The sequence below is a fragment of the Prenolepis imparis genome, unplaced genomic scaffold, assembly GCF_030444845.1.
Source record: "Prenolepis imparis isolate NDT839.2.m4 unplaced genomic scaffold, iyPreImpa1.0 SCAF_11, whole genome shotgun sequence".
NCBI classification, from domain to species: Eukaryota; Metazoa; Arthropoda; class Insecta; order Hymenoptera; family Formicidae; genus Prenolepis; species Prenolepis imparis.
This window is the reverse complement of record NW_028141169.1, coordinates 1,047,615-1,074,573: the sequence shown is the minus strand read 5'-3', so window position 1 is coordinate 1,074,573 and position 26,959 is coordinate 1,047,615. Positions and strand designations below refer to the sequence as shown.

General features: G+C 27.0%; 4 protein-coding genes across 4 annotated transcripts; all 4 read left to right on the top strand.

The window, feature by feature from the left end:
• Nucleotides 1-1,028: 1,028 nt before the first annotated feature.
• Nucleotides 1,029-4,237, top strand: LOC145943023 (odorant receptor 13a-like). Its single transcript, XM_083050215.1, has 7 exons — nt 1,029-1,212; nt 1,417-1,686; nt 1,915-2,383; nt 2,879-2,978; nt 3,079-3,204; nt 3,713-3,868; nt 4,184-4,237. Exons 1-7 carry the CDS (start codon nt 1,125-1,127, stop codon nt 4,235-4,237), a joined length of 1,263 nt encoding a protein of 420 aa, XP_082906341.1. The 5' UTR covers nt 1,029-1,124.
• A 1,901-nt stretch (nt 4,238-6,138) lies between these two features.
• On the top strand, nt 6,139-9,377 carry LOC145943025 (odorant receptor 43a-like). Its single transcript, XM_083050216.1, has 7 exons — nt 6,139-6,262; nt 6,467-6,736; nt 6,963-7,431; nt 7,925-8,024; nt 8,125-8,250; nt 8,759-8,914; nt 9,238-9,377. Exons 1-7 carry the CDS (start codon nt 6,175-6,177, stop codon nt 9,289-9,291), a joined length of 1,263 nt encoding a protein of 420 aa, XP_082906342.1. The 5' UTR covers nt 6,139-6,174; the 3' UTR covers nt 9,292-9,377.
• A 1,920-nt stretch (nt 9,378-11,297) lies between these two features.
• LOC145942889 (odorant receptor 13a-like) lies at nt 11,298-14,425 on the top strand. The gene is made up of 7 exons (XM_083050053.1): nt 11,298-11,328; nt 11,533-11,802; nt 12,029-12,497; nt 13,019-13,118; nt 13,221-13,346; nt 13,814-13,969; nt 14,378-14,425. The coding sequence occupies exons 1-7, from the start codon at nt 11,298-11,300 to the stop codon at nt 14,423-14,425; spliced, it is 1,200 nt and encodes a 399-aa protein (XP_082906179.1).
• A 3,186-nt stretch (nt 14,426-17,611) lies between these two features.
• LOC145942925 (uncharacterized) lies at nt 17,612-26,323 on the top strand. Its single transcript, XM_083050092.1, has 9 exons — nt 17,612-17,642; nt 17,806-18,075; nt 18,643-19,111; nt 23,281-23,426; nt 23,632-23,901; nt 24,264-24,732; nt 25,190-25,289; nt 25,397-25,522; nt 26,114-26,323. The coding sequence occupies exons 1-9, from the start codon at nt 17,621-17,623 to the stop codon at nt 26,321-26,323; spliced, it is 2,082 nt and encodes a 693-aa protein (XP_082906218.1). The 5' UTR covers nt 17,612-17,620.
• The last annotated feature ends 636 nt before the right edge of the window (nt 26,324-26,959 follow it).

Here is a 26,959-nt window from a genome sequence, read left to right as displayed (position 1 = left end):
AAATCTTTCTTCTTGATTAAAGATATATATTATTTGAGCTATTGAAAAAATTGATTGTTCACATATCGTTTTTATTACTATACAGGATTTAAGAAATCGAACTGGTATTACATAATTAATATTATATTAATTCTAGTAGATAAGAGTAAAAAAGAAAGAATGTAAGTATTACTTTTTTCTGTTAACATATTACTAAAAAGGTTAATAATGATATTCTTTATAAAGAAAATAAAGTTTTATATTATCTACCTCATTTGCTATGTAAATGATGTTATACTTGTTTGAAGATTACAAATTGTGTTATAATGTTATAATAAGAATAGTCCGATGAAGATTGGGACAACATTTTTCTCGTATAGAGAAAGAAGAAACTCTTAAAAAATTTTCTACGTTCACTTGCACTTCATATTCACATCAATAAATGTGTTCTTGCACCAAACATACGTAAAAGCACATACGACATTCTATACCTTCTTCATTATAGCTTTCTCTCTCTTTTTGCTGCAACTTTTTGCTGCAACTTTTTGCTATACAGAATATTTTTTTCCACCACATAACATGCAATTACATGCTACTGTATCTTCAAATTAAACGCATGTTCATGGAACGTTACATAGTAGAAAAAAAATTTTTAATGCAAGTTCGACGATATATAGTGACAAAATACACTTTCCGCTTTCTCAAAAATAGATGTTTGTAACTATTCTTATGGTCATAAAGTTTTTTTGGGGAAACAGACAACTCGTTAGCAACTGAAAGTAGCATCTTTAACATTTAATGCATCCTTCCACGAAGCAGCCAGGTTATAGCACTCGTTTAACGAGCATGCGTGACAATCATTGTATCTATGCAAATTTAAAGGCACGTTTATGGAACGTTCAAAAGTAGAAAAAAACTTTTAACGCAAGAGTTCGACGATATATAGTGAAGAAATATACATATTTCCCGCCATCTCAAAAACAGATGTTTGTAACTATTAACTTATGGTCATAAAGTTTTTTTTTGCGAAACAGACAACTTGTTAACAACTGAAAGTAGCAGCTTGAATATTTAATGCATTTTTCGACGAAACCAGGTTGTTGCATTCATTTCGCGAGCATGCGTATCAGTCATCTCATTATAGGATGGGAAGAATACGACGGTCAACACCTCTTCAGCATATATACACGTTGGCCTTCGACATGGACATATCGAAATCTTCAAGTTACAAAGGTACTAAGCCTGTCATACATTTTCCACTTATAACGTACGTTAAATTTTCAATATATATTTGAGTTACGATTATATTACAAATATATATTTGTTATATGTACACATACGTACATTGCATTTTTATCATTTTTTGAAAAAAATTTTACAATCTACAAATTTGTAATTACTACTCACGTTTTTTCTAAAAAAAAGTTTTGTTTAAAGATTTCATATGGGCAATTGAACTAAACCGTCTGAGCTTAGAATTGATCGGCTTATGGCCTAAAAGTGGTAGAGTCGCAAAAAGAAGATTCGGTTCTGACATTCGTGCGGGTTTCACTTTTATTATGTTAGCATTTGTCATTGGTATTCCTCTTATACATGCGCTTATACGTGTTTGGGGCGACATGACGCTAATGATAGACAATTTACGATTTACGTTACCCATGCTGACGGTTTTATTAGAATTTGTTATCATGCGATGGAAACAGACAGGTATGTCTAGAACTGTTTCATGCAAAGTACTTACATTTTATTTCTTTGTAAATTCCTTTTTATAGCGCTTGACTTATTTCTACAGCCACACATAAGATTATAATAATAAAAAAGATGTATATTATTTATTATCACAATGAATAAATTATGTATGTTAACAAATAACTGTCAATGTGATTCGATATCTTTCTCAAAAAACACCGATATGGTGCTTTTTATATTTGCAAGTTTTGTCATCCGTCATAAACATGATAACGGAGGATTGGTTAGCGCTAAAGCAAAGAGCTGAGAGAGATGTAATGATAAAGCGCGCTTGGACCGTTCGACTATTAATAATTTATGGATCTATTATATTTATGTCGACAATGATTTTAATCATCGTTACTCCTCTTTTCGTCTTACCACTCAGACATATAACGAATCTCACGGATCGGAACAAGCCATTACCAGTACAGACGTATTATGTCTACAACACTGATAAGAGTCTGCAATTTGAGTTGACCATTCTCACTCAAGCAATAGCGAGTTTTCTAGCACTGATAATTCACATTGCGGTAAACGCATTCTTTATATATATGATTTTTCATATTTGCGGTCAATTGGAAAATTTCAAAAATCGGATGGTCAGTTTGATCTCGTGCAGAGATTTCAATACAGCTCTGAGTAACATCGTAATGGCTCATTTACGTCTTATTAGGTGGGTTTTGTGGGGATTGTTACAAAACAATATAATTTAATCAGAATCTCTCTGAGAAAATTTAAGTTCTGGAAAATAATTTTTTTCAATTTTTAAATATTAAATCTTTTTTAGACATTATCTTCTTCATGTATTACACTTGTTATTAGTTTTAATACTGATACTTTAATGTACATGTGATTATGTGTCATCGATTTTTTCTTTTCATTATTCTTTGTTTTTATTCAATTAAATCGATTCTCCTTTTGCAAAAGTTGCATTTTCAAGGTCTTCATTATCAAATTTTTTTTTATTTTTATTGAAGTACAGGATTCGAAGACTATATTTATATTTGCATAATTATTGAAAGTGCCGAAATACAAATTTGCTATATAATGCACTGTGATAATAATACTAAATAAAAAAATACTTTATTTGTAATTATTATGTACAATTATTATGTACAATTTGAGAATTTCAATATAAAATTTTTCTAAATATAATATGTTTACATAGATATGCCAATAATACCGAAAATACATTTACATCAATATTGTTTATATTGGTACTTCAGTTTGGTGTCATATTTTGTCTATGTGGATTTATATTGCTTTCTGTAAGTTCTAATAATATTTTATTGTCGTACATGCGTAACGTGATTGTCTACTTTATTTATATCGATCTCTTCTTATTAATTAACGAAATATGTTATTTAGGTAATTATGGACGAAAATATAAACAGTTCGAATATTTCACAAATAAGTTACTTGACAATTGCTGTTATCAGTCTTTTTACGCAAACGTTTCTCTACTGCTTTGGCGGAGACTTAATAAGAGAACAAGTAAGTTACATATTCACGCACATATACAACATTGCATTGTATAGTGTGTATATACACAATCCGTTTTATGTTTCATAATAAGTCTATAATTTGTATAATCATATTCTAATAAAATAAATACTTCTTTGTATAAGTTGTATTTGGAATTAATCAATTATGTGATGTCGCTAAGTAATTATTAATTCTTAACTATTTTACACATTATTGTTTACATTTAATAAACATACATAATTTGACATATCCATTCTTATATAAATGTTAATTAAGTTTAATTCATAAAAATTAAAAAAGTTATATTGATTCTGATATTTTTTAATTAAAAATGAGAATATTAAAATTTGAAGAAATTAAAATAGCTATTTAATTTTCATTAACATTTATGAAAGTGAGCCACATTACATATAAACATTTCAATATTAATATAATTACAGACATACACATATAATTAATTAATATTTTTGTATATTTATATACAAATATATATACCTACATATATGTTTTTATTAAGTGCGAAGCGGTATACCGTGCTATTTGCGATCTTGAGTGGTATAAATTGCAGCCGAGACAGGCGAAAATCATTATTCTAATAATGTTACTAACCAAAGAACCCTTTCGCATTACTGTCGGAAAAATTCTTCCGCTAACAATGACCACATTTTGCAGCGTAAGATTATTAATAATTTGCTTCTAGTTTAGTTATGCTTTTTCAAATCTAATATAATTTAATTATTAATTAACAACCATTTAATCAAAAAAATTTTTGAAATGTTATAAATTTTGTCTAATTGTTAGTATTAAACTTTTAGCAAGAGCGAGATAATATTTTCTCTCCATGTAAATATAAAAATATCAGAACTTATTGTAACAAATATAATTGAAAGAGCATAATTAATATTACTATATATTTTTCTAAAAATTTATTTTTCTCATTTACATACATAAAATCTCTCTTTTTGAATAAAATATTTATAATTTTCAGCTATTAAAAACAACGGCCGGATATATATCTATTCTACTAGCAAAGCGCAATTAAAATTAATATAACAATGTAACATTATAGTTGATATTCATAGTTGATAAAGAAAATGGGAATTGAATTAATATTATTGCAAAAGTAAAATTTTATATCGTTTTTGCTCAATAATATATTTGTTGTAAAATATATTATTGTTTGACGGTGAGATCATGTCCGCAACAGATATTCTCCGATAAGAACTGAAGATGATGTGTTGTTTTCTTCTCGATGCGATGAAAGCGAATCTATTGTTTAAATCTTTCTTTATTGTTTCGAGATGCAGAAACCAGCCAGATATCGTATTATTTTGTACTCGATGATGATGTGTTCAAACATTTGTTAAATTATAACTACAAAAATGCATTTTTATACAGATTTTAGCAGATCTTGTCAAATAAAAGAGATGAGACGGAACGAATAAAATGGTGGAATAAGAAAACTTGCGCGAAGAAAGTCCAACATGTATGTATATTTATATATATATATATAAAATTATAACATATGTATATATGTATATTTCATTAACGCTAAACACAATTATAAAATACATGGTCTATTTGATTTGATATTCACTCTTGTATAATATTAGTGGATATATCTACGCGACAAATATTCAGAAAGATATGTGTAACAACGTGTAATACGGATTCTATTTTTTTTTTAATTGCAGTTTCACTCGAATAATCATGTCTTAATAATATTACAAACAAAATAAACTTTTAAATAGAAAAAGAGTACTTTGCTCTATTTATGTAAATATACAAATATTATAATGACATATACAACAGACAAACCGCACTTAAAAATATCATATATTTTAGTTAAAAATTATTTTCTTTTTTGTAAAATCTTTCTTCTTGAATAAAGATATATATTATTTGAGCTATTGAAAACATTGATTGTTTACATATCGTTTTTATTACTATACAGGATTTAAGAAATCGAACTGGTATTACATAATTAATATTATATTAATTCTAGTAGATAAGAGTAAAAAAGAAAGAATGTAAGTATTACTTTTTTCTGTTAACATATTACTAAAAAGGTTAATAATGATATTCTTTATAAAGAAAATAAAGTTTTATATTATCTACCTCATTTGCTATGTAAATGATGTTATACTTGTTTGAAGATTACAAATTGTGTTATAATGTTATAATAAGAATAGTCCGATGAAGATTGGGACAACATTTTTCTCGTAGAGAAAGAAGAAACTCTTAAAAAATTTTCTACGTTCACTTGCACTTCATATTCACATCAATAAATGTGTTCTTGCACCAAACATACGTAAAAGCACATGCGACATTCTATACCTTCTTCATTATAGCTTTCTCTCTCTTTTTGCTGCAACTTTTTGCTATACAGAATATTTTTTTCCACCACATAACATGTAATTACATGCTACTGTATCTTCAAATTAAACGCATGTTCATGGAACGTTACATAGTAGAAAAAAAACTTTTAATGCAAGTTCGACGATATATAGTGACAAAATACACTTTCCGCTTTCTCAAAAATAGATGTTTGTAACTATTCTTATGGTCATAAAGTTTTTTTGGGGAAACAGACAACTCGTTAGCAACTGAAAGTAGCATCTTTAACATTTAATGCATCCTACGACGAAGCAGCCAGGTTATAGCACTCGTTTAACGAGCATGCGTGACCATCATTGTATCTATACAAATTTAAAGGCACGTTTATGGAACGTTGCAAAGTAGAAGAAAACTTTTAACGCAAGAGTTCGACGATACATAGTGAAGAAATATACATATTTCCCGCCATCTCAAAAACAGATGTTTGTAACTATATACTTATGGTCATAAAGTTTTTTTTTTGCGAAACAGCCAACTTGTTAACAACTGAAAGTAGCATCTTGAATATTAAATGCATTATTCGACGAAACCAGGTTGTTGCATTCATTTCGCGAGCATGCGTATCAGTCATCTCATTATAGGATGGGAAGAATACGACGGTCAACACCTCTTCAGCATATATACACGTTGGCCTTCGACATGGACATATCGAAATCTTCAAGTTACAAAGGTACTAAGCCTGTCATACATTTTCCACTTATAACGTACGTTAAATTTTCAATATATATTTAAGTTACGATTATATTACAAATATATATTTGTTATATGTACACACACGTACATTGCATTTTTATCATTTTTTGAAAAAAATTTTACAATCTACAAATTTGTAATTACTACTCACGTTTTTTCTAAAAAAAAGTTTTGTTTAAAGATTTCATATGGGCAATTGAACTAAACCGTCTGAGCTTAGAATTGATCGGCTTATGGCCTAAAAGTGGTGGAGTCGCTAAAAGAAGATTCGGTTCTGACATTCGTGCGGGTTTCACTTTTATTATGTTAGCATTTGTCATTGGTATTCCTCTTATACATGCGCTTATACGTGTTTGGGGCGACATTGCGCTAATGATAGACAATTTACGAATTACGTTACCCATGCTGGCGATTTTATTAGAATTTGTTATCATGCGATGGAAACAGACAGGTATGTCTAGAACTGTTTGATGCAAAGTACTTACATTTTATTTCTTTGTAAATTCCTTTTTATAGCGCTTGACTTATTTCTACAGCCACACATAAGATTATAATAATAAAAAAGATGTATATTATTTATTATCACAATGAATAAATTATGTATGTTAACAAATAACTGTCAATGTGATTCGATATCTTTCTCAAGTTACCGATATGATGTTTTTTATATTTGCAAGTTTTGTCATCCGTCATAAACATGATAACGGAGGATTGGTTAGCGCTAAAGCAAAGAGCTGAGAGAGATGTAATGATAAAGCGCGCTTGGACCGTTCGACTATTAATAATTTATGGATCTATTATATTTACGTCGGGAATGATTTTATTCCTCGTTACTCCTCTTTTCGTCTTACCACTCAGACATTTAACGAATCTCACGGATCGGAACAACCCATTACCGATCCAGACGTATTATCTATACGACACTGATAAGAGTTTGCTATTTGAGTTGACATTTTTCACTCAAGCCTTAGTGCTCTTTCTAGCACTGGCAATTCACATTGGGATAAACGGATTCTTTATATGTATGATTTTTCATATTTGCGGTCAATTGGAAAATTTCAAAAATCGGATGGTCAGTTTGATCTCGTGCAGAGATTTCAATACAGCTCTGAGTAACATCGTAATGGCTCATTTACGTCTTATTAGGTGGGTTTTGTGGGGATTGTTACAAAACAATATAATTTAATCAGAATCTCTCTGAGAAAATATAAGTTCTGGAAAATAATTTTTTTCAATTTTTAAATATTAAATCTTTTTTAGACATTATCTTCTTCATGTATTACCCTTGTTACTAGTTTTAATACTGATACTTTTAATGTACATGTGATTATGTGTCATAGATTTTTGCTTTTCATTATTCTTTGTTTTTATTCAATTAAATCGATTCTCCTTTTGCAAAAGTTGCATTTTCAAGGTCTTAATTATCGAAATTTTTTTTTTATTTTTATTGAAGTACAGGATTCGAAGACTATATTTATGTTTGCATTATTATTAAAAGTGCCGAAATACAAATTTGCTATATAATGCACTGCGATAATAATACTAAATAAAAAAATACTTTATTTGTAATTATTATGTACAATTATTATGTACAATTTGAGAATTTCAATATAAAATCTTTCTAAATATGTTTACATAGATATGCCAATAATACCGAAAATACATTTACATCAATATTGTTTATATTGGTACTTCAGTTTGGTGTCATATTTTGTCTATGTGGATTTATAATGCTTTCTGTAAGTTCTAATAATATTTTATTGTCGTACATGCGTAACGTGATTGTCTACTTTATTTATATCGATCTCTTCTTATTAATTAACGAAATATGTTATTTAGGTAATTATGGACGAAAATATAAACAGTTCGAATATTTCACAAATAAGTTACTTGATAATTGCTGTTATTTGTTTTTTTACGCAAACGTTTCTCTACTGCTTTGGCGGAGACTTAATAAGAGAACAAGTAAGTTACATATTCACGCACATATACAACATTGCATTGTATAGTGTGTATATACACAATCCGTTTTATGTTTCATAATAAGTCTATAATTTGTATAATCATATTCTAATAAAATAAATACTTTTTTGTATAAGTTGTATTTGAAATTAATCAATTATGTGATGTCGCTAAGTAATTATTAATTCTTAACTATTTTACACATTATTGTTTACATTTAATAAACATACATAATTTGACATATCCATTCTTATATAAATGTTAATTAAGTTTAATTCATTAAAATTAAAAAAGTTATATTGATTCTGATATTTTTTAATTAAAAATGAGAATATTAAAATTTGAAGAAATTAAAATAGCTATTTAATTTTCATTAACATTTATGAAAGTAAGCCACATTACATATAAATATTTCAATATTAATATAATTACAAACATACACATATAATTAATTAATATTTTTGTATATTTATATACAAATATATATACCTACATATATGTTTTTATTAAGTGCGAAGCGGTATACCGTACTATTTGCGATCTTGAGTGGTATAAATTGCAGCCGAGACAGGCGAAAAACATTATTCTAATAATGTTACTAACCAAAGAACCCTTTCGCATTACTGTCGGAAAAATTCTTCCGCTAACAATGACCACATTTTGCAGCGTAAGATTATTAATAATTTGCTTCTAGTTTAGTTATGCTTTTTCAAATCTAATATAATTTAATAATTAATTAAAAATCATTTAATCAAAAAAATTTTTGAAATGTTATAAATTTTGTCTAATTGTTAGTATTAAACTTTTAGCAAGAGCGAGATAATATTTACTCTCATTGTAAATATAAAAATATGTAAATATCAGAACTTATTGTAACAAATATAATAGAAAGAGCATAATTAATATTACTATATATTATTCTAAAAATTTATTTTTCTCATTTACATACATAAAATCTTTCTCTTTGAATAAAATATCTATAATTTTCAGCTATTAAAAACAACGGCCGGATATATATCTATTCTACTAGCAAAGCGCAATTAAAATTAATATAACAATGTAACATTATTCAGTTGATAAAGAAAATGGGAATTGAATTAATATTATTGCAAAAGTAAAATTTTATATCGTTTATGCTCAATGTATCATATTTGTTGTAAAATATATTATTGTTTGACGGTGAGATCATGTCCGCAATAGATATTCTCCGATAAGAACTGAAGATGATGTGTTGCTTTCTTCTCGATGCGATGAAAGCGAATCTATTGTTTAAATCTTTCTTTATTGTTTCGAGATGCAGAAACCAGCCAGATATCGTATTATTTTGTACTCGATGATGATGTGTTCAAACATTTGTTAAATTATAACTACAAAAATGCATTTTTATACAGATTTTAGCAGATCTTGTCAAATAAAAGAGATGAGACGGAACGAATAAAATGGTGGAATAAGAAAACTTGCGCGAAGAAATTCCAACATGTATGTATATTTATATATATATATATATATATATATATATATAACATTATAACATATGTATATATGTATATTTCATTAACGCTAAACACAATTATAAAATACATGGTCTATTTGATTTGATATTCACTCTTGTATAATATTAGTGGATATATCTACGCGACAAATATTCAGAAAGATATGCGTAACAACGTGTAATACGGATTCTATTTTTTTTTTAATTGCAGTTTCACTCGAATAATCATGTCTTAATAATATTACAAACAAAATAAACTTTTAAATAGAAAAAGAGTACTTTGCTCTATTTATGTAAATATAAAAATATTATGTAGTAACATATACAACAGACAAACCGCACTTAAAAATATCATATATTTTAGTTAAAAATTATTTTCTTTTTTGTAAAATCTTTCTTCTTGAATAAAGATATATATTATTTGAGCTATTGAAAACATTGATTGTTTACATATCGTTTTTATTACTATACAGGATTTAAGAAATCGAACTGGTATTACATAATTAATATTATATTAATTCTAGTAGATAAGAGTAAAAAAGAAAGAATGTAAGTATTACTTTTTTCTGTTAACATATTACTAAAAAAGGTTAATAATGATATTCTTAATAAAGAAAATAAAGTTTTATATTATCTACCTCATTTGCTATGTAAATGATGTTATACTTGTTTGAAGATTACAAATTGTGTTATAATGTTATAATAAGAATAGTCCGATGAAGATTGGGACAACATTTTTCTCGTATAGAGAAAGAAAAAACTCTTAAAAAATTTTCTACGTTCACTTGCACTTCATATTCACATCAATAAATGTGTTCTTGCACCAAACATACGTAAAAGCACATACGACATTCTATACCTTCTTCATTATAGCTTTCTCTCTCTTTTTGCTGCAACTTTTTGCTATACAGAATATTTTTTTCCACCACATAACATGCAATTACATGCTACTGTATCTTCAAATTAAACGCATGTTCATGGAACGTTACATAGTAGAAAAAAAATTTTTAATGCAAGTTCGACGATATATAGTGACAAAATACACTTTCCGCTTTCTCAAAAATAGATGTTTGTAACTATTCTTATGGTCATAAAGTTTTTTTGGGGAAACAGACAACTCGTTAGCAACTGAAAGTAGCATCTTTAACATTTAATGCATCCTTCCACGAAGCAGCCAGGTTATAGCACTCGTTTAACGAGCATGCGTGACCATCATTGTATCTATACAAATTTAAAGGCACGTTTATGGAACGTTGCAAAGTAGAAGAAAACTTTTAACGCAAGAGTTCGACGATATATAGTGAAGAAATATACATATTTCCCGCCATCTCAAAAACAGATGTTTGTAACTATTAACTTATGGTCATAAAGTTTTTTTTTTGCGAAACAGACAACTTGTTAACAACTGAAAGTAGCAGCTTGAATATTTAATGCATTTTTCGACGAAACCAGGTTGTTGCATTCATTTCGCGAGCATGCGTATCAGTCATCTCATTATAGGATGGGAAGAATACGACGGTCAACAACTCTTCAGCATATATACACGTTGGCCTTCGACATGGACATATCGAAATCTTCAAGTTACAAAGGTACTAAGCCTGTCATACATTTTCCACTTATAACGTACGTTAAATTTTCAATATATATTTAAGTTACGATTATATTACAAATATATATTTGTTATATGTACACACACGTACATTGCATTTTTATCATTTTTTGAAAAAAATTTTACAATCTACAAATTTGTAATTACTACTCACGTTTTTTCTAAAAAAAAGTTTTGTTTAAAGATTTCATATGGGCAATTGAACTAAACCGTCTGAGCTTAGAATTGATCGGCTTATGGCCTAAAAGTGGTGGAGTCGCTAAAAGAAGATTTGGTTCTGACATTCGTGCGGGTTTCACTTTTATTATGTTAGCATTTGTCATTGGTATTCCTCTTATACATGCGCTTATACGTGTTTGGGGCGACATTGCGCTAATGATAGACAATTTACGAATTACGTTACCCATGCTGACGATTTTATTAGAATTTGTTATCATGCGATGGAAACAGACAGGTATGTCTAGAACTGTTTGATGCAAAGTACTTACATTTTATTTCTTTGTAAATTTCTTTTTATAGCGTTTGACTTATTTCTACAGCCACATATAAGATTATAATAATAAAAAAGATGTATATTATTTATTATCACAATGAATAAATTATGTATGTTAACAAATAACTGTCAATATGATTCGATATCTTTCTCAAGTTACCGATATGGTGTTTTTTATATTTGCAAGTTTTGTCATCCGTCATAAACATGATAACGGAGGATTGGTTAGCGCTAAAGCAAAGAGCTGAGAGAGATGTAATGATAAAGCGCGCTTGGATCGTTCGACTATTAATAATTTTTGGATCTATTATATTTATGTCAGCATTAATTTTAATGATCGTTATTCCTTATTTTAACTTACCACTCAGACATATAACGAATCTCACGGATCGGAACAAGCCATTACCGGTACAGACGTATTATGTCTACAACACTGATAAGGGTCTGCAATTTGAGTTGACCATTCTCACTCAAGCCATAGCGAGTTTTCTAGCAGTGATAATTCACATTGCGGTAAACGCATTCTTAGTATTTATGATTTTTCATATTTGCGGCCAATTGGAAAACTTCAAGAATCGAATGATCAATTTGATCTCATGTAAAGATTTCAATACAGCTCTCAGTAGCACCGTAATGACTCATTTACGTCTTATCAGGTGGGTTTTAATTGTGATAATTTAATGAAATTTTTCAACAAAATCTGTGAGAAAATTCAAGTATGAAAAAGAATTTTTAAATATTAAATCTATCTTAGACATTGTCTTTTTAATGTGATCAACCTATTATCAACTTGTATACGCTATGTTATATGATACGCTTGTATATGATAGCTTTTATTATGTATCCGCGTGTGTATTTAGCGTTATTATGTATCAGAGATTTTTTTTTTTTATTTTATTTTATTTTATTTTTTTTATATAAAATTTGTATTAGTTCTTGTTTTATAAAAATTTTTTTTGAGGCTCCTAGTAGAAACTTTTCTTTTTATTTTTATTGAACTATAGGATTCGAGTATTACTATTTATGTCTGCATTATTATTAGAAAATGCTGAAATATAAATTTGATAAATAATGTTGTATTTAATAAAAAAATATATTACATATATGCAATTATTACTTATGTACAATTTAAGAATTTCAATATAAAATTTTTTTATATATAAATATATTTATGTAGATATGCCAACAATACCGAAAATATATTTACATTAATATTGTTTTCATTGGTACTTCAGTTTGGTCTTACATTTTGTCTATACGGATTTGTATTGCTTAGTGTAAGTTCTAATAAGAATATACATTTTATTGATGTACATGTGGCTTATAATTGTCTATATAATTTTTATCTATTTTTTTAATTAACGACATATAAAATTTAGGTAATTACTGACGAAAATATAAACATTGCAAATATTTCACAAATAAGTTTCATGGCAGTTGTTCTTATCTGTTTACTTACGCAAATGTTTTTCTACTGCTTTGGCGGAGATTTAATAACAGAACAAGTAAGTCGCATATACCATATACAATTATATATAATTAGCATTGTACATTATATACATAATCAATTATTTCATAATAACTCTGTATTCTATATAATATCATATTCTTATAAAAATGAATACTTTTTTTATGTATATAAGTATTTTTTATGTATTTGTAATTTATCATTGATCAATTACGATGTCGCTAAATAACTATTAATCTTTAATATCTTATTGCACATTATTGTATATATTTAATAAATATATATTTTTTAGAGCCATTATAAATATTAATAAAAGTTAATTCAAATTAAATAAGTTATTTTAATTCTAGTATTTAAAAAAAATAAGAATAAAATTCGAAAAATTAAATTAAGTATTTAATTTTTACTAACATTTATGAACGTAAGCTACATTAAATATAGATATTTAAATATTATTACAATTACATATATATAGATATACATATAAAATGTATTTTTATTAAGTGCGAAGTGGTATACCGTACTATTTGCGATCTTGAATGGTATACATTGGAGCCGCGCCAGGCAAGAAATTTTATTCTACTAATGTTACTAACCAAGGAACCCTTTCGCATCACCGCGGGAAAAATTTTTCCGCTAACGATATCGACTTATTGCAGCGTAAGATTATTAATAATTTGCTTCTAGTTTAGCTATGTTTCTTTTTGAAAACTAATAAAATTTAATTATTAATTATATGTATTCTTTAAATCTATTGGAAGGAGAAAAAGAGAACGAGAAAGAGAAAAAAAGAGAATCTGCTAACTTTTTATCGAACATTTAATCAGAATATTTTTTCAAATATTATTTTATCTTATTGTTAATATTAAAATTTTACTAAAAGAAAGAGAGAGAATATTTTCTCTCTATTCAAATATAAAAACTTATTATAACAAATATAAATAAAGGAGAGCATAATTAATATTATTAATTACGCTCTCCTTTATAATATCAGATATTTTTGTTAAAAATTATTTTTTCTATTTTATAAGATCTCTTTTCTTGAATAATGATATCTATTTTTTTCAGCTATTAAAAACAACGGCCGGATATATATCTTTTCTACTAGCAATGTAAAATTGAAATTCTTATAACATTTAGCATATTTGTCAATTGATAAAGGAAATGAGAATTCAATCCATATTATTATTGCAAAAGTAAAATTTTATACTTTTTATGCTCGATGTATGATATTTATTGTAAAATATATTATCTTGTGACATGAGATAGTGTATTCCACGATATGTAGGTATGCTTCTATGAGAACTTGAGATTTGTATTGCTTCTATTCGATGTGAAAAAAACGGATCTATTATTTAAATATTTTTTTTATTGTTTATGCGTTTCTATTATACGTGGTTATATTTAGAGAAATAATTACAAATTTTTGTTTTGTATTTTGTATTTTATTGAATCTCAACAATGTGAGATGAATCTGTTTGCATGGATTCTGCAATTGGAATCTTATCAGCATCAATCTTTGCAACAGAAGCTCAACTTTCGAGATGCAGAAACTAGAACTAGGTCGTATAATTTTGTACTTGATAATGTATCCAAATTTTTTTTTAAATTGCTACTACAAAATTATGATTTTACAAACTTTTAAACAGATCTTTCCAAGCGAAAGGCAGACGAGGAAAAGAAAATGGAGCTTGCAATGAGAAAACTTGCATGAAGAAATTCCAATACGTATACCTATATATGTATGTACATTTCATTGACATTAAATGAGATAAACATAGTTAATATTATCATATATTTCATTAAAAATTATTTTCTTTTTCGTAAAATCTCTCGCGTTTTGAATAAAAATATATATTATTTTGCTATTAAAAACATCGACTGTTTATATTGTTTTTATTAACACTAGAACAACACAAGTGTGCGTCTTCGGTTCTTTATTAAAAAGAATATTTTTTTAAAAATTATATTTTTTGACAGAATCAGCTGATAACTGTAAAAAAATGTTAATCGAGTTTAATGTATTATAACATATTATGTAAAACATTTTATTATTTTAATTTTTATAATATATTCTTATTTTAAAAATTAATTAGCAAATTAACTTTTTAATCAGTTGATTTCTGTAAAAAAATATTACTAAAGCGTTAATTTGCTAATTGAATTTCAAAGTAATAATATGTTATAAAAATTTAAATAGTAATATGTTGTAAATAATATGTTATAATACTTTATCCTCGATTAACATTTTTTGACAGAAATCAGCTGATAACTGTCAAAAATATTAATCAAGTTTAAAGTAGCTAGTTTCTATCAAAAAATATTAATAAATCTTTTCGTCAATAAAATCGTAATTAGTCTCGATGTTATGATTATCTCGATTATCAAAAGATCCTTGTAGAAATTTCTATTTTTTTGTTCGCATTTTCTGTGTTTTAGATTTAAATACTAAATTTTTATACATTGCATAATTAATGAATATATATTTTTTTTTTATGCATTGATTGCAATACATGCATGAAAATATGTAAATTAATTATGCAATGCATAAAAATTCATTATTTGAATCTTTAACAGAGAACAAAAAAAATAGAATTTTCTACAAGAATCTTTCGATCAAAATATCTGTGCTTCCATTAGATTCGCGCGTCTGTACACATCCATCACACTGCACGTCTCGCGCGAGACTGACCGCAAGACTCTGAGCAGTGGTATCGCCAAGCACAGCCCATACGTCCGCCATGCTGCGCGTTTCGCGCGAGACTGATTCTCGATTCTCGAGACATTGCGATTGCGAGACTGATCGTCAGTCTCGCGCGAGACGCGCAGCATGGCGAACATATGGGCTATGCTTGGCGATATCACTGCTCAGAGTCTTGCGGTCAGTCTCGCGCGAGACGTGCAGCGTAATGGATGTGTACAGACGCGCAAATCTAATAGAAGCACAGATATTTTAATCGAAAGATTCTTGTAGAAAATTCTATTTTTGTTGTTCTCTATTAAAGATTCAAATAATGGATTTTTATGCATTGCATAATTAATTTACATATTTTCATGTATGCATTGCAATCAACGCATTAAAAATATATATTGTATATTAATTAATTATGAAGTGTATAAAAATTTAATATTTAAATCTAACACAGAAAATGCAAACAAAAAAATAGAATTTTCTACAAGCATCTTTTGATAATCGAGATAATCACAACATCGAGACTAATTACAATTTTATTGACGAAAAGATTTATCAATATTTTTGGATAGAAATTAGCTACTTTAAATTTGGTTAATATTTTTGAGAGTTATCAGCTGATTTCTGTCAAAAAATATTAATCAAGGATAAAGTATTATAACATATTATTTACAACATATTACTTTTTAATTTTTATATATATTATTGCTTTGAAATTTAATTAGCAAATTAACGCTTTAGTAATATTTTTTGACAGAAATCAGCTGATTAAAGCGTCAGTTTGCTAATTAAATTTTTAAATAATAATATGTTATAAAATTTTTTTAGAAAGAGAATATTTAAGGATTTAAGAAATCTGCTGGTATTATATATTAATATTACTTTAATTCTATAGAGAGAGAGAGAGTAGATGAAAAAAAAAAGAATATAATATTTTTCTTCTGTTAAAATTACTAAAAAAATTTAATTTACTTTATTTTATTTACTTTATTTGCTCTGTAAATTATGTTATTCTTGTTTGAAGATTACAATCATCATAATGTTATAAGAATAGTCCGATAAAGACTATAGATTGGGACATTATTTTTCTCGTGCAGAGAAAAAAGAATCTCTTAATTTAAAACTTTCTACGTCCACTACACTTCATCAATAAATGTGTTCTTGCGAAAAACATGCGTAAAATATGTAAAGCGACATTCTATACTTTTTTAATTATAGTCTCTTCTTACTTTTTAGATGCAGTTTTTTCTATACAGAAAATTTTTTACACTACATAACATGCAATTACGCGATATTATATCTTCAAATTAAACGCACGTAAATGGAACGTTACAAAGTATGAAAAAACTTTTAATACAAGTTTGACGATATATAGCGACACAATATACTTTTCGTCTTCTCAAGTACAGACGATCTTAATTATTCTTATGGTCATAAAGTTTTTTTATGAAACAGGGCGACTGTAAGCGACTTAAAGTAGCATCTTTAATATTTAATGCATCTTTCGATGAGACAGCCAGGTTATTGCACTTATTTCACGAGCATGCGTGATAGTTATCTCATTACGGGATGGGAAGACCGATCAAGACTTCTTCGACATATCTGTGTTAGTCTTCGATATGGAATCTTCTGGTTACAAAGGTACCAAGCGGATGTTATACTTACATTTTTTACTTACAGTGTATTCTATGTTTTTAATAACATCTTTTAAATTTTAGTTTCTATTACTTAATCAAAATTGTACAATCTGGCTTTGTAATTATTTTATTCACGTTTCTTATTGCATGAAAAAAAATCTTTCTAGATTATATGTGGGCAGTTAAACTAAACCGTCTGAATTTAAATATGGTCGGTTTATGGCCTACAACCAACGAAGACACTATGAAAATATTCGGATCTGACATTCGCATGGGTTTTACTTTTATTGTGATAACATTTGGCACTGTTATTCCGCTTCTCTGTGCCCTTACGCGAGTTTGGGGCGACCTGATACTGATGGTTGACAATTTCCGAATTACGTTGCCTGTAATGGTGCTATCAGTTAAACTTATTATTATGCGATGGAAACAAACAGGTACGTCTAAAAATATTTGACATAAAGCTTTCACATAACGCTGAAAGTATCACTACATCCACACGTCAGATTATGAAGTCAAAAGGACATGAATTATTATTGTACATGAATTATTATCGCAATGTATTGCATTGTTGGGATAAATTGTAATATATATGTATATATATGATAATTTTCTTTTCTTAAATTATAATATATATGTTAACAAGTAACTGTTCAATTCGATATCTTTCGCATGTTATCGATATCGCGTTTTCTATATTTCCAAGTTGTCTCATCCATCGTAAACACAATTTATCGGAAAATTTATTAGCGCTAAAGCTAATGCGCTGAAAGAGATGTAATGATAAAACGTGATCGGATGCGTGAATCTTTACATTCATTGAAAAACTTTAGGTTTAAACACATTGCAACACACATATATACGTGAAAATAAATTAAATTATAAAATATATAAGAATTTTTCTTTACTTTTTCTTTTCTTTACTTTGCAAGTTTAAATATATTTATTAATTTAAAATCTTTACATTGTAAAAATATTGTTTTTATTTTTTTTATATTTTCAAGTTTTGTTATCCATCGTAAACACGATGGCGGAAGACTGGATAGCGTCAAAAGTAGCCGCAGAGAGAAATGTGATGATAAGACGAGCACGAACCGCACAGATATTCGTAATGTTTGGATACTTTATGATGGGAATGGTATTTATCACACTAATCATTCTTCCCTCTTTTGGCATACAAATGAGACATGTAACGAATCTCACGGATCGGAACAAGCCGTTACCGCTGCAGACGTATTATTTCTACGATACAGATCAGAGCCCGCAATTTGAGTTGACATTTCTCATTCAAGCCATAACGGTCATCCAGGGAGCTATAATTTACACGTCGATAGATTCACTTTTGGGACTCGTGATCCTTCATATCTGCGGACAATTGGAGAACTTCAAGCGTCGAATAGTTGACTTGGTCTCGAACAAAGATTTCAACAAAGCTCTGAGCAGCAGCATAGTGACTCATTTACGTCTTATGAGGTGAATTTTGATTGTAACAATACAATAAATTTTGTACAAAATTTCTGAAAAAATTTAAGTTCTGGAGGAAGATTCTTTAAATTTTATTTTAAATCTATTTCAAATCTATTTTAAATCTATTGTCTCTGTAATGTTATAAATTTATATACTGATACTTTTAACGTATACATATATGGTTAACGTACATATATCACATATTTCTTTTACTCTTCCTTTTTTTTATTCAATTTGGAATCGATTCTCTTCTTGTTAAAATTGCAATTTTATAGCTCCTCGTAGGTCGAAATTCTTATTTTTATTTTTAATAAACTACAAGGACTATTTTTTGTCTACATTATTATTGCGAAATGCCAAAATGTAAATTTTGTAACTAATGCAGTATTGAATAAAAAATATTATATATATAATTATTATTATGTACAATTTGAAAGAATTTCAATATAATACTTTTTTAAACATTTTTACATTTATATACGCATTTAGATACGCCAAAAATATTGAAAGTGTATTTACATTAATATTGTTTGTATTGATACTCCAATTTGGTGTCGTATTTTGTCTATGCGGATTTCTATTGCTTATTGTAAGTCCTAAGAACACGTATTTTGTTGTTGTTATGTGACATGATTGTGTACGTAATTTCTATTTGTTTTTATTAATTAACAAGATATATTATTTAGGTGCTTACTGATGAAAACTTACACAATGTAAATTATTCACAAATAAGTTATATGGCAGTTGTAGTTGTCTCTTTACTTTTGCAAACATTTTGCTATTGTTTTGGCGCAGATTTAATAACCGAACAAGTAAGTCATGTATTGATATAGCACAATTAGCATTGTACATTGCATAATAATTCCATTTTATGCATTATTATAAGTTTATAATATAATCATATTCCCGCAAAAGTTAATACTTTTTGTACTATATGGTTGTGTTTGCCATTTTCCATTGATCAATTTTGATGTCGCTAAGTAATTATAAATTAATTCTTATTATTTTACACATTGTATATTTTAATATGCTTATATTTTATAGAGCCGTTTTTATAAATGTTAATTAAGGTAAATTTATTAAAGTTAAATAAGTTTTTCTTTATTTCTAGCTTCCTTTAAAATAAAAATAAGAACATTAAAATTTGAAAACATTATAATAAGTATTTATTTTTTACTAATATTCTCATAAAAATAACAAGATAAGAATCCACACTAAATATGGCTATTTAAATATTATTATAATTACAGATATATATACATATATAATTAATTAATATTTTTGTATATATATAATGTGTGTGTATTTTTATTAAGTGCGACGCTGTATATCGAACTATTTGCGATCTTGAATGGTATACATTGGAGCCACGCAAGGCGAGAAACCTTATTTTACTAACGTTACTAGCCAAAAAATCTTTTCGCATTACTGCGGGAAAAGTTTTGCCTCTAACAATGTCCACATTCTGCAGCGTAAGATTATTAATAATTTACTCCTAGATTAACTATGCCTTTTCTAATATAACAAAATTTAATTATTAAACAAAAATTATATTAATTCTTCAAATCTATTGGAAAGAAATAGAGAGAAAGAGAGAAAAGAAATATACAGCGATGTATCTTCCTCTGCTAAGTTATTTTAAGAAATATTTAATCAGAATATTTTTTCAAATGTTTTAATTTTTCTTAGTATTAAACTTTTATCCAGAGAGAGAGTGTCTTTCCTCTATTTATGTAAATATATAATAAATTATTTTAACAAATAAAACTGAAAAAGCGCATAGTTAATATTATCATATACATATATTCGTCAAAAAAATTATTTTATTTACAAAATCTCTCTTTTTGAATAATAATTTTTATATTGTATTATATATATATATTTTCAGCTATTAAAAACATCGGCTGGTTATATATCTTTCCTTCTAGCAATGCGGAATTAAAAATCATATAATAATATACTTAGTACTTAATTGTTAAAGAAAATGAGAATTCAATTAAAATATTGCAGAAATAAAGTTTTATATTATCTACATTCGATGTATGATATTTATTGTAAAATATATTGTCATGTGAGACATGAGATATAGTGTCCATAAACAGAAATACTTCGATAAAAACTTGAGATTCGTGTATTGCCTTCTTCTCTCCGAAGAAAGCGGATCTATTGTTTAAATATTTTTCTTTATTGTTCATGCGTTTCTTTGTGATTATATTTAAATTGATTATGACGAGCATAGATTTAATTAAATTTTTTATCATATATTTTTCACGCTCTTTTTATACTTAGAAGTGTTAGTAAAACATTTTTAAAAAAATTAAAAATTAAAAATCCATCTTTAGACTATTGTATTCAAAAATATTATCTTGAATAGTATTTGAAATATGTAATCTTTTTTGGAATGTGATGCGATTAGACAATCTTGCTCTAAATCGCGACACATGTTGACGATTCTCTTTTTATGTTCCGCGAATTAATAAATAAATAATATAATACATATTTCGCAGATTTTCTACTAGCTCTTTGATTTCTACGAAGTTCTTCATCGATTATATTTGAATATATCTCGTTGTTTTAAATACAAAGTGTTTGTTAATAATCCGTGTCATCTCTCATGTACAGGTAGAGCGAGTTAAACTGAGAAAAGGACCTCTATCCTCCATTTTGCGATCTTTGCAATAATTAATGCGAAATTAATTATTGTGAAGCTCGCAAAACGGTACAAAAAGTCGTGCGATTATTACCGAAAACCCTGTACATTATTCATGAATAGCCAAAAGGAACTGCAAACGTGTACATACATACCAATCTGTGAGCTGAAGAACAAGATCTTGGAGGAAAACAATACGTACTCGATGACGGGAATATATTACACAAGGTTATGCAAATGTTTGGCAGCAACCAAAACACAAGAAGCAACTGCTTTTTGCAACAATGTTAATGGTATGAGTCCTGGAACCCTTTCGTATCTCACTGCAGAAAAAATTGTTCCATTAATAGTGACCACTTTTTGCGGTCTAATAATTATTAATAATTTTGAGTATATTCGATTACATTAATAATTATAATTTCAAATATAATTATTAATCATATTTTTTATTTAAATAGGGAAAGTAAAGATATGCTGATATATTTTTCTCTGACTTTCTAACAAATATTGATATAAAAAATTTTTTTGATTATAAGTTTTACTTTTATGATAAATCTGTTGGTCAAAGAAGTAGTATTTATAAAAGTTGTAATAAAGTATTATTTATAAAATTTTAAAAAACTTACATATTGAAACTGTGATTACAAATATAATATAAAATAATAATCAATATTTCATTTTTTAATTAAATTTATTTTATAAAAACATTTCTAAATAAAAATATATTATATTTATTTTCAAACTTAAATTTGAACGATTCTATATAGTTATTATTAGCAATATAAGATTATAGAAATCAAGTTAATATATGTATATGTGCATATATGTATATATATATATATATATATATATATATATATATATAATATTACATATTAATATCACATTAATTCAAGAAAATGAAAATATGAGAAATAAAATATATTTTTCTCCAGTTAAAAAATTACTAAGAAAAAAATTAATATATTATAATAAGAAAATAAAATTTTATATCATTTACATTAATGTTTGCTATTTTTTATAAATTATATCTTTCTCGTTTAAAGATTACAATCATCATTGTTATAAGAATAATTCGATTAAGAATATCTCGTTTTCTCATATAGAGAAAAAAGAAACTCTAATTTAAAATTTTCTACGTTCACTGCACCTAATGTTACATCAATAAATGTTCTTGCACCGAACATGCAAAACATATGTAAAGCAAACATATTCTATATCTTTTTTATTGTAGTCTTTACTAACCTTTAGGTTTTTGCTATACAGAAAATATTTTCTATTTCACATAACATGCAATTATGTAACGTTATGTCTTCAAATTCAAATTAAACGCACGTACATGAAACGTTATAAAGTAGAGAAAAACTTTTAATATAAGTTCGGCGATAGCCACAATATACTTCCCGTTTTTTCAAAAAACAGAGATATTTGTAATTATTCTTATGGTCATAAAAGTTTTGTTACGAAACAAGCAACTTGTTAGCAACTGAAAGTGGCATCTTTAATATTTAATGCATCCTTCGAGGGGGAAACCAGGCTATTGCACTCATTTCACGAGCATGCGTGACAGTCGTCTCATTATAGGATGGGAAGAATACTATGGTCAACACCTCTTCAACATATACGCATTAACCTTCGACATGGACATGTCAAAATCTTCAGGTTACAGAGGTACAACATTTATGTCATACATTTTTTACTTATAGTGTACGTTAAATTTCCAACATGTTTTTATGTATAGAATTGTATTGCAAATATTTCTGTTATATGTACATGTATGTACATTGCATTTTTGTCACTTTTTGAAAAAAAATTATGATTTATATATAAATTTGTAATTACTCAAGTTTCTTAAATAAAAGTGTCTTGCTTAAAGATTTCGTATGGGCAATTGAAATAAACCGACTGAGTTTAGAATTGGTCGGCTTATGGCCTAAAACTGATGGAATTGCTAAAAGAAGATTCGCTTCTGAAATTCGTACGGGTTTCGCTTTCATTATGATAGCTTTTGTCTCTGGTGTTCCTCTTGTACATGCGCTTATACGAGTTTGGGGCAACATGGCGCTAATGATAGACAATTTACGTATTACATTACCTATGTTGACAGTTTTATTAGAACTTGTTATCATGCGATGGAAACAAACAGGTATGTCTAGAATTATTTGATATAAAGCGTTCAATTCATATTTCATTTTCTTTGTAAAATCCTTATTTTTACAACGCTTGAATTATTACTACAGCCACACATCAGATTATAATAATAAAAGATTTGTACATGATTTACATCATTTTTTACATCGATATTTTACATCAATTGGGCCTTCAACTTTAAAGGCCGTTTAAACGAACTGCAACATACATGTCAAAATAAATGAAATTATGCATAAATGAATACAAAAAATAAATTACATACAAAATTTTTACTTTACTTTGCATATTTAAAAATAATTATTAGTTTAAAATCTTTACAGTGTAACAATATTGCTTATCTTTTTCTATATTTTCAAGTTATATTATCCATCGTAAAAACAATGGTGGAAGATTGGACAGCGTTAAAATTAACCGCGGAAAGAGACGTGATGATAAAACAAGCACGGATTGCACGGTTACTCATAATTTTCGGATACGTTATAATGGGAATGGCATTTGTCATCCTAATTATTCTTCCCTGTTTTGGCATACAAATTAGATATGCAACGAATCTCACGGATCGCAACAAACCATTACCACTGCAGACGTATTACATCTACGACACCGATAAAGATCTGCAATTTGTACTGACATTTCTTTCTCAAGCCATAGCGATGTTTCTGATAGTAATAATTTACGTTGCCGTAAATGCATTCTTGGGATTTGTGATTCTTCATATCTGCGGTCAGTTGGAGAATTTCAAGCAACGAATAATCAATTTGGTCTCGTGCAAAGACTTCAACAAAGCTCTAAGCAGCAGCATAGTGACTCATTTACGTCTTATCAGGTGGGTTTAATTGTAACAATGTAATGAAAATTTAGTAGAATCTCTGAAAAAGTTTAAGTCCTACAAAAAGATTTTTAATTTTTAAATATACTTTAAATATTGTCTCTCTAATTTTACTTACTGATACTTTTAACGTATATGTGATTGTGTCATACATTTCTTTTATTTTTTTTCTCTTTTTTTATTCAATTTGGATTCAATGGGTTCTCGTTTTGCAAAAAAATTGCACTTTTGAGACTTCTCGTTAGTCAAAATTCTTGTTTATATTTAATATACTATAGAAGATTCGAGGACGTTTTCTGCATTATTAGTAGGAAATGCCGAAATACAACCTTGGTAAATATAATGCAGTACTCAATAATACAAAATTATATGCAATTATTACTATGTACAGTTTGAAATTTTAATATCAAAATTAAATTTTAATATAATATTCTTTTTAAATACGTTTATATAGATACGCCGATAATATCGAAAATACATTTACAATAATATTGTTTTTATTAGTACTCCAGTTTGGTATGGTATTTTGTCTATGCGGATTTATATTTCTTACTGTAAGTTCTAGTATGACGCATATATTTTGTTGACATACATGTGGCGTGATTGTCTACTTAATTCAGTTTTTATCTGTTTCTATTAATTAACGAGATGTATTATTTAGGTTATTAGTGATGAAAAATTAAGCGCTGAAAATTTTTCACAAATAAGTTATATGCTAATTTGTGTCATCTGTCTGCTTTCGCAAACATTTTTCTACTGTTTTGGAGGAGATTTAATAACCGAAAAAGTAAGTTACATATTCACACATATATACAACATAATTAAAATTGTATGGTATACAGCCAATTAAATTTATACTTTCTAATTTATACATATATAATCATATTCTCGCAAAAATAAATATTTTTTATATGTATACAATTGTGTTAGTCATTTTCATTGACCAATTTCAATATCATTAAATAACTATTAATTCTCATTTTTTAAATTTTATATAATATATTTGTTTATATTTAATAAATATATATTTTATAGAATCACATAAATATGTGTATGATAAACAAATTTATATATGATAATAAACATGTATAGTAAGCATTTTTATAATGCTATTTCTATAAATGTTACTTAAGAGTAATTCATTAGAGTTAAAATAAATTTTTCCTAAGTTTTTTAAAATAAAAATTAGAATATTAAAATTATACAAAATTAAAATAAGAATTTAAATTTTACTAACTCTTATAAGCGTGCCCTACGCGAATATTTAAATATTATTATAATTACAGATACACACACACATATAATTAATTAATATTTTTAATTAATATTTTTTTATATACATATACATATATGTATATATATATGTATTTTTATTAAGTGCGACGCTGTATACCGAACTATTTGTGATCTTCAATGGTACACATTGGAGCCACGCAAGGCAAGAAATCTTATCCTACTAATGTTAGTAGCTAAAGAACCCTTTCGCATCACTGCGGGAAAAGTTCTTCCGCTAACGATGACCACTTTTTGCAGCGTAAGATTATTAATAATCTGCTTCTACATAGTTTATATATACCTTTTCGAATAACCTATCTAATTAAAGTTATTAATCGCACATTCTTTTAAACATAAGGGAAAAAGATAAGGAGAAAGAGAGACCTTTTTTTATTAGACTTTTAATAAATATTTAATTATAATGTTTTTGTTGTTATATTATTATCTTAGTATTACACTTTAATGCCATGAGAGGTTTTTCCTCCATTTATGTAAATATAAAAAAATTATTTATAACAAATATAAATGAAAGAGCACACATGATTAATATTATCATATATTTTTGGTAAAAATTATTATTTTATTCATATAAAATTCCTTTCTTGAATAATTATTTTTATATTATATTATTTTCAGCTATTAAAAACATCGGCTGGCTATATATCTTTTCTGCTAGCAATGCGGAATTGAAAATCATATGCTAATAATGTATATATTATTATTATGTTATTAAAGAAAATGGAAATTAAATTAATATTGATATTTTAAATTAATATTATTGCAGAAGTAGTTTTATATTTCGATTGTATGATATTTGTTGTAAAGTGTATAATCGTGTGAGTGTATGACACTAAATATAGTGTCCACGGACAAAATTGCTTCGATAAGAATTTAAAATTCATGAGTTGCTTTTTTCTCGATTCAAAAAAGCGAATCTTTTTGTTTAAAT

Bases quoted from the DNA above. Each gene is read 5' to 3' on its own strand.
- LOC145943023 (XM_083050215.1), top strand. From the start codon at position 1,125: ATGGGAAGAATACGACGGTCAACACCTCTTCAGCATATATACACGTTG. The intron at 2,384-2,878 runs GTGGGTTTTGTG...ATGTTTACATAG, and splicing joins GCTCATTTACGTCTTATTAG to ATATGCCAATAATACCGAAA. The intron at 3,205-3,712 runs GTAAGTTACATA...GTTTTTATTAAG, and splicing joins GAGACTTAATAAGAGAACAA to TGCGAAGCGGTATACCGTGC.
- LOC145942925 (XM_083050092.1), top strand. From the start codon at position 17,621: ATGGAATCTTCTGGTTACAAAG. The intron at 18,076-18,642 runs GTACGTCTAAAA...TATATTTTCAAG, and splicing joins TATGCGATGGAAACAAACAG to TTTTGTTATCCATCGTAAAC. The intron at 19,112-23,280 runs GTGAATTTTGAT...GCATCCTTCGAG, and splicing joins ACTCATTTACGTCTTATGAG to GGGGAAACCAGGCTATTGCA.
- LOC145942889 (XM_083050053.1), top strand. From the start codon at position 11,298: ATGGACATATCGAAATCTTCAAGTTACAAAG. The intron at 11,329-11,532 runs GTACTAAGCCTG...TTTTGTTTAAAG, and splicing joins GAAATCTTCAAGTTACAAAG to ATTTCATATGGGCAATTGAA. The intron at 12,498-13,018 runs GTGGGTTTTAAT...ATATTTATGTAG, and splicing joins ACTCATTTACGTCTTATCAG to ATATGCCAACAATACCGAAA.
- LOC145943025 (XM_083050216.1), top strand. From the start codon at position 6,175: ATGGGAAGAATACGACGGTCAACACCTCTTCAGCATATATACACGTTG. The intron at 8,025-8,124 runs GTAAGTTCTAAT...TATGTTATTTAG, and splicing joins GTGGATTTATAATGCTTTCT to GTAATTATGGACGAAAATAT. The intron at 8,251-8,758 runs GTAAGTTACATA...GTTTTTATTAAG, and splicing joins GAGACTTAATAAGAGAACAA to TGCGAAGCGGTATACCGTAC.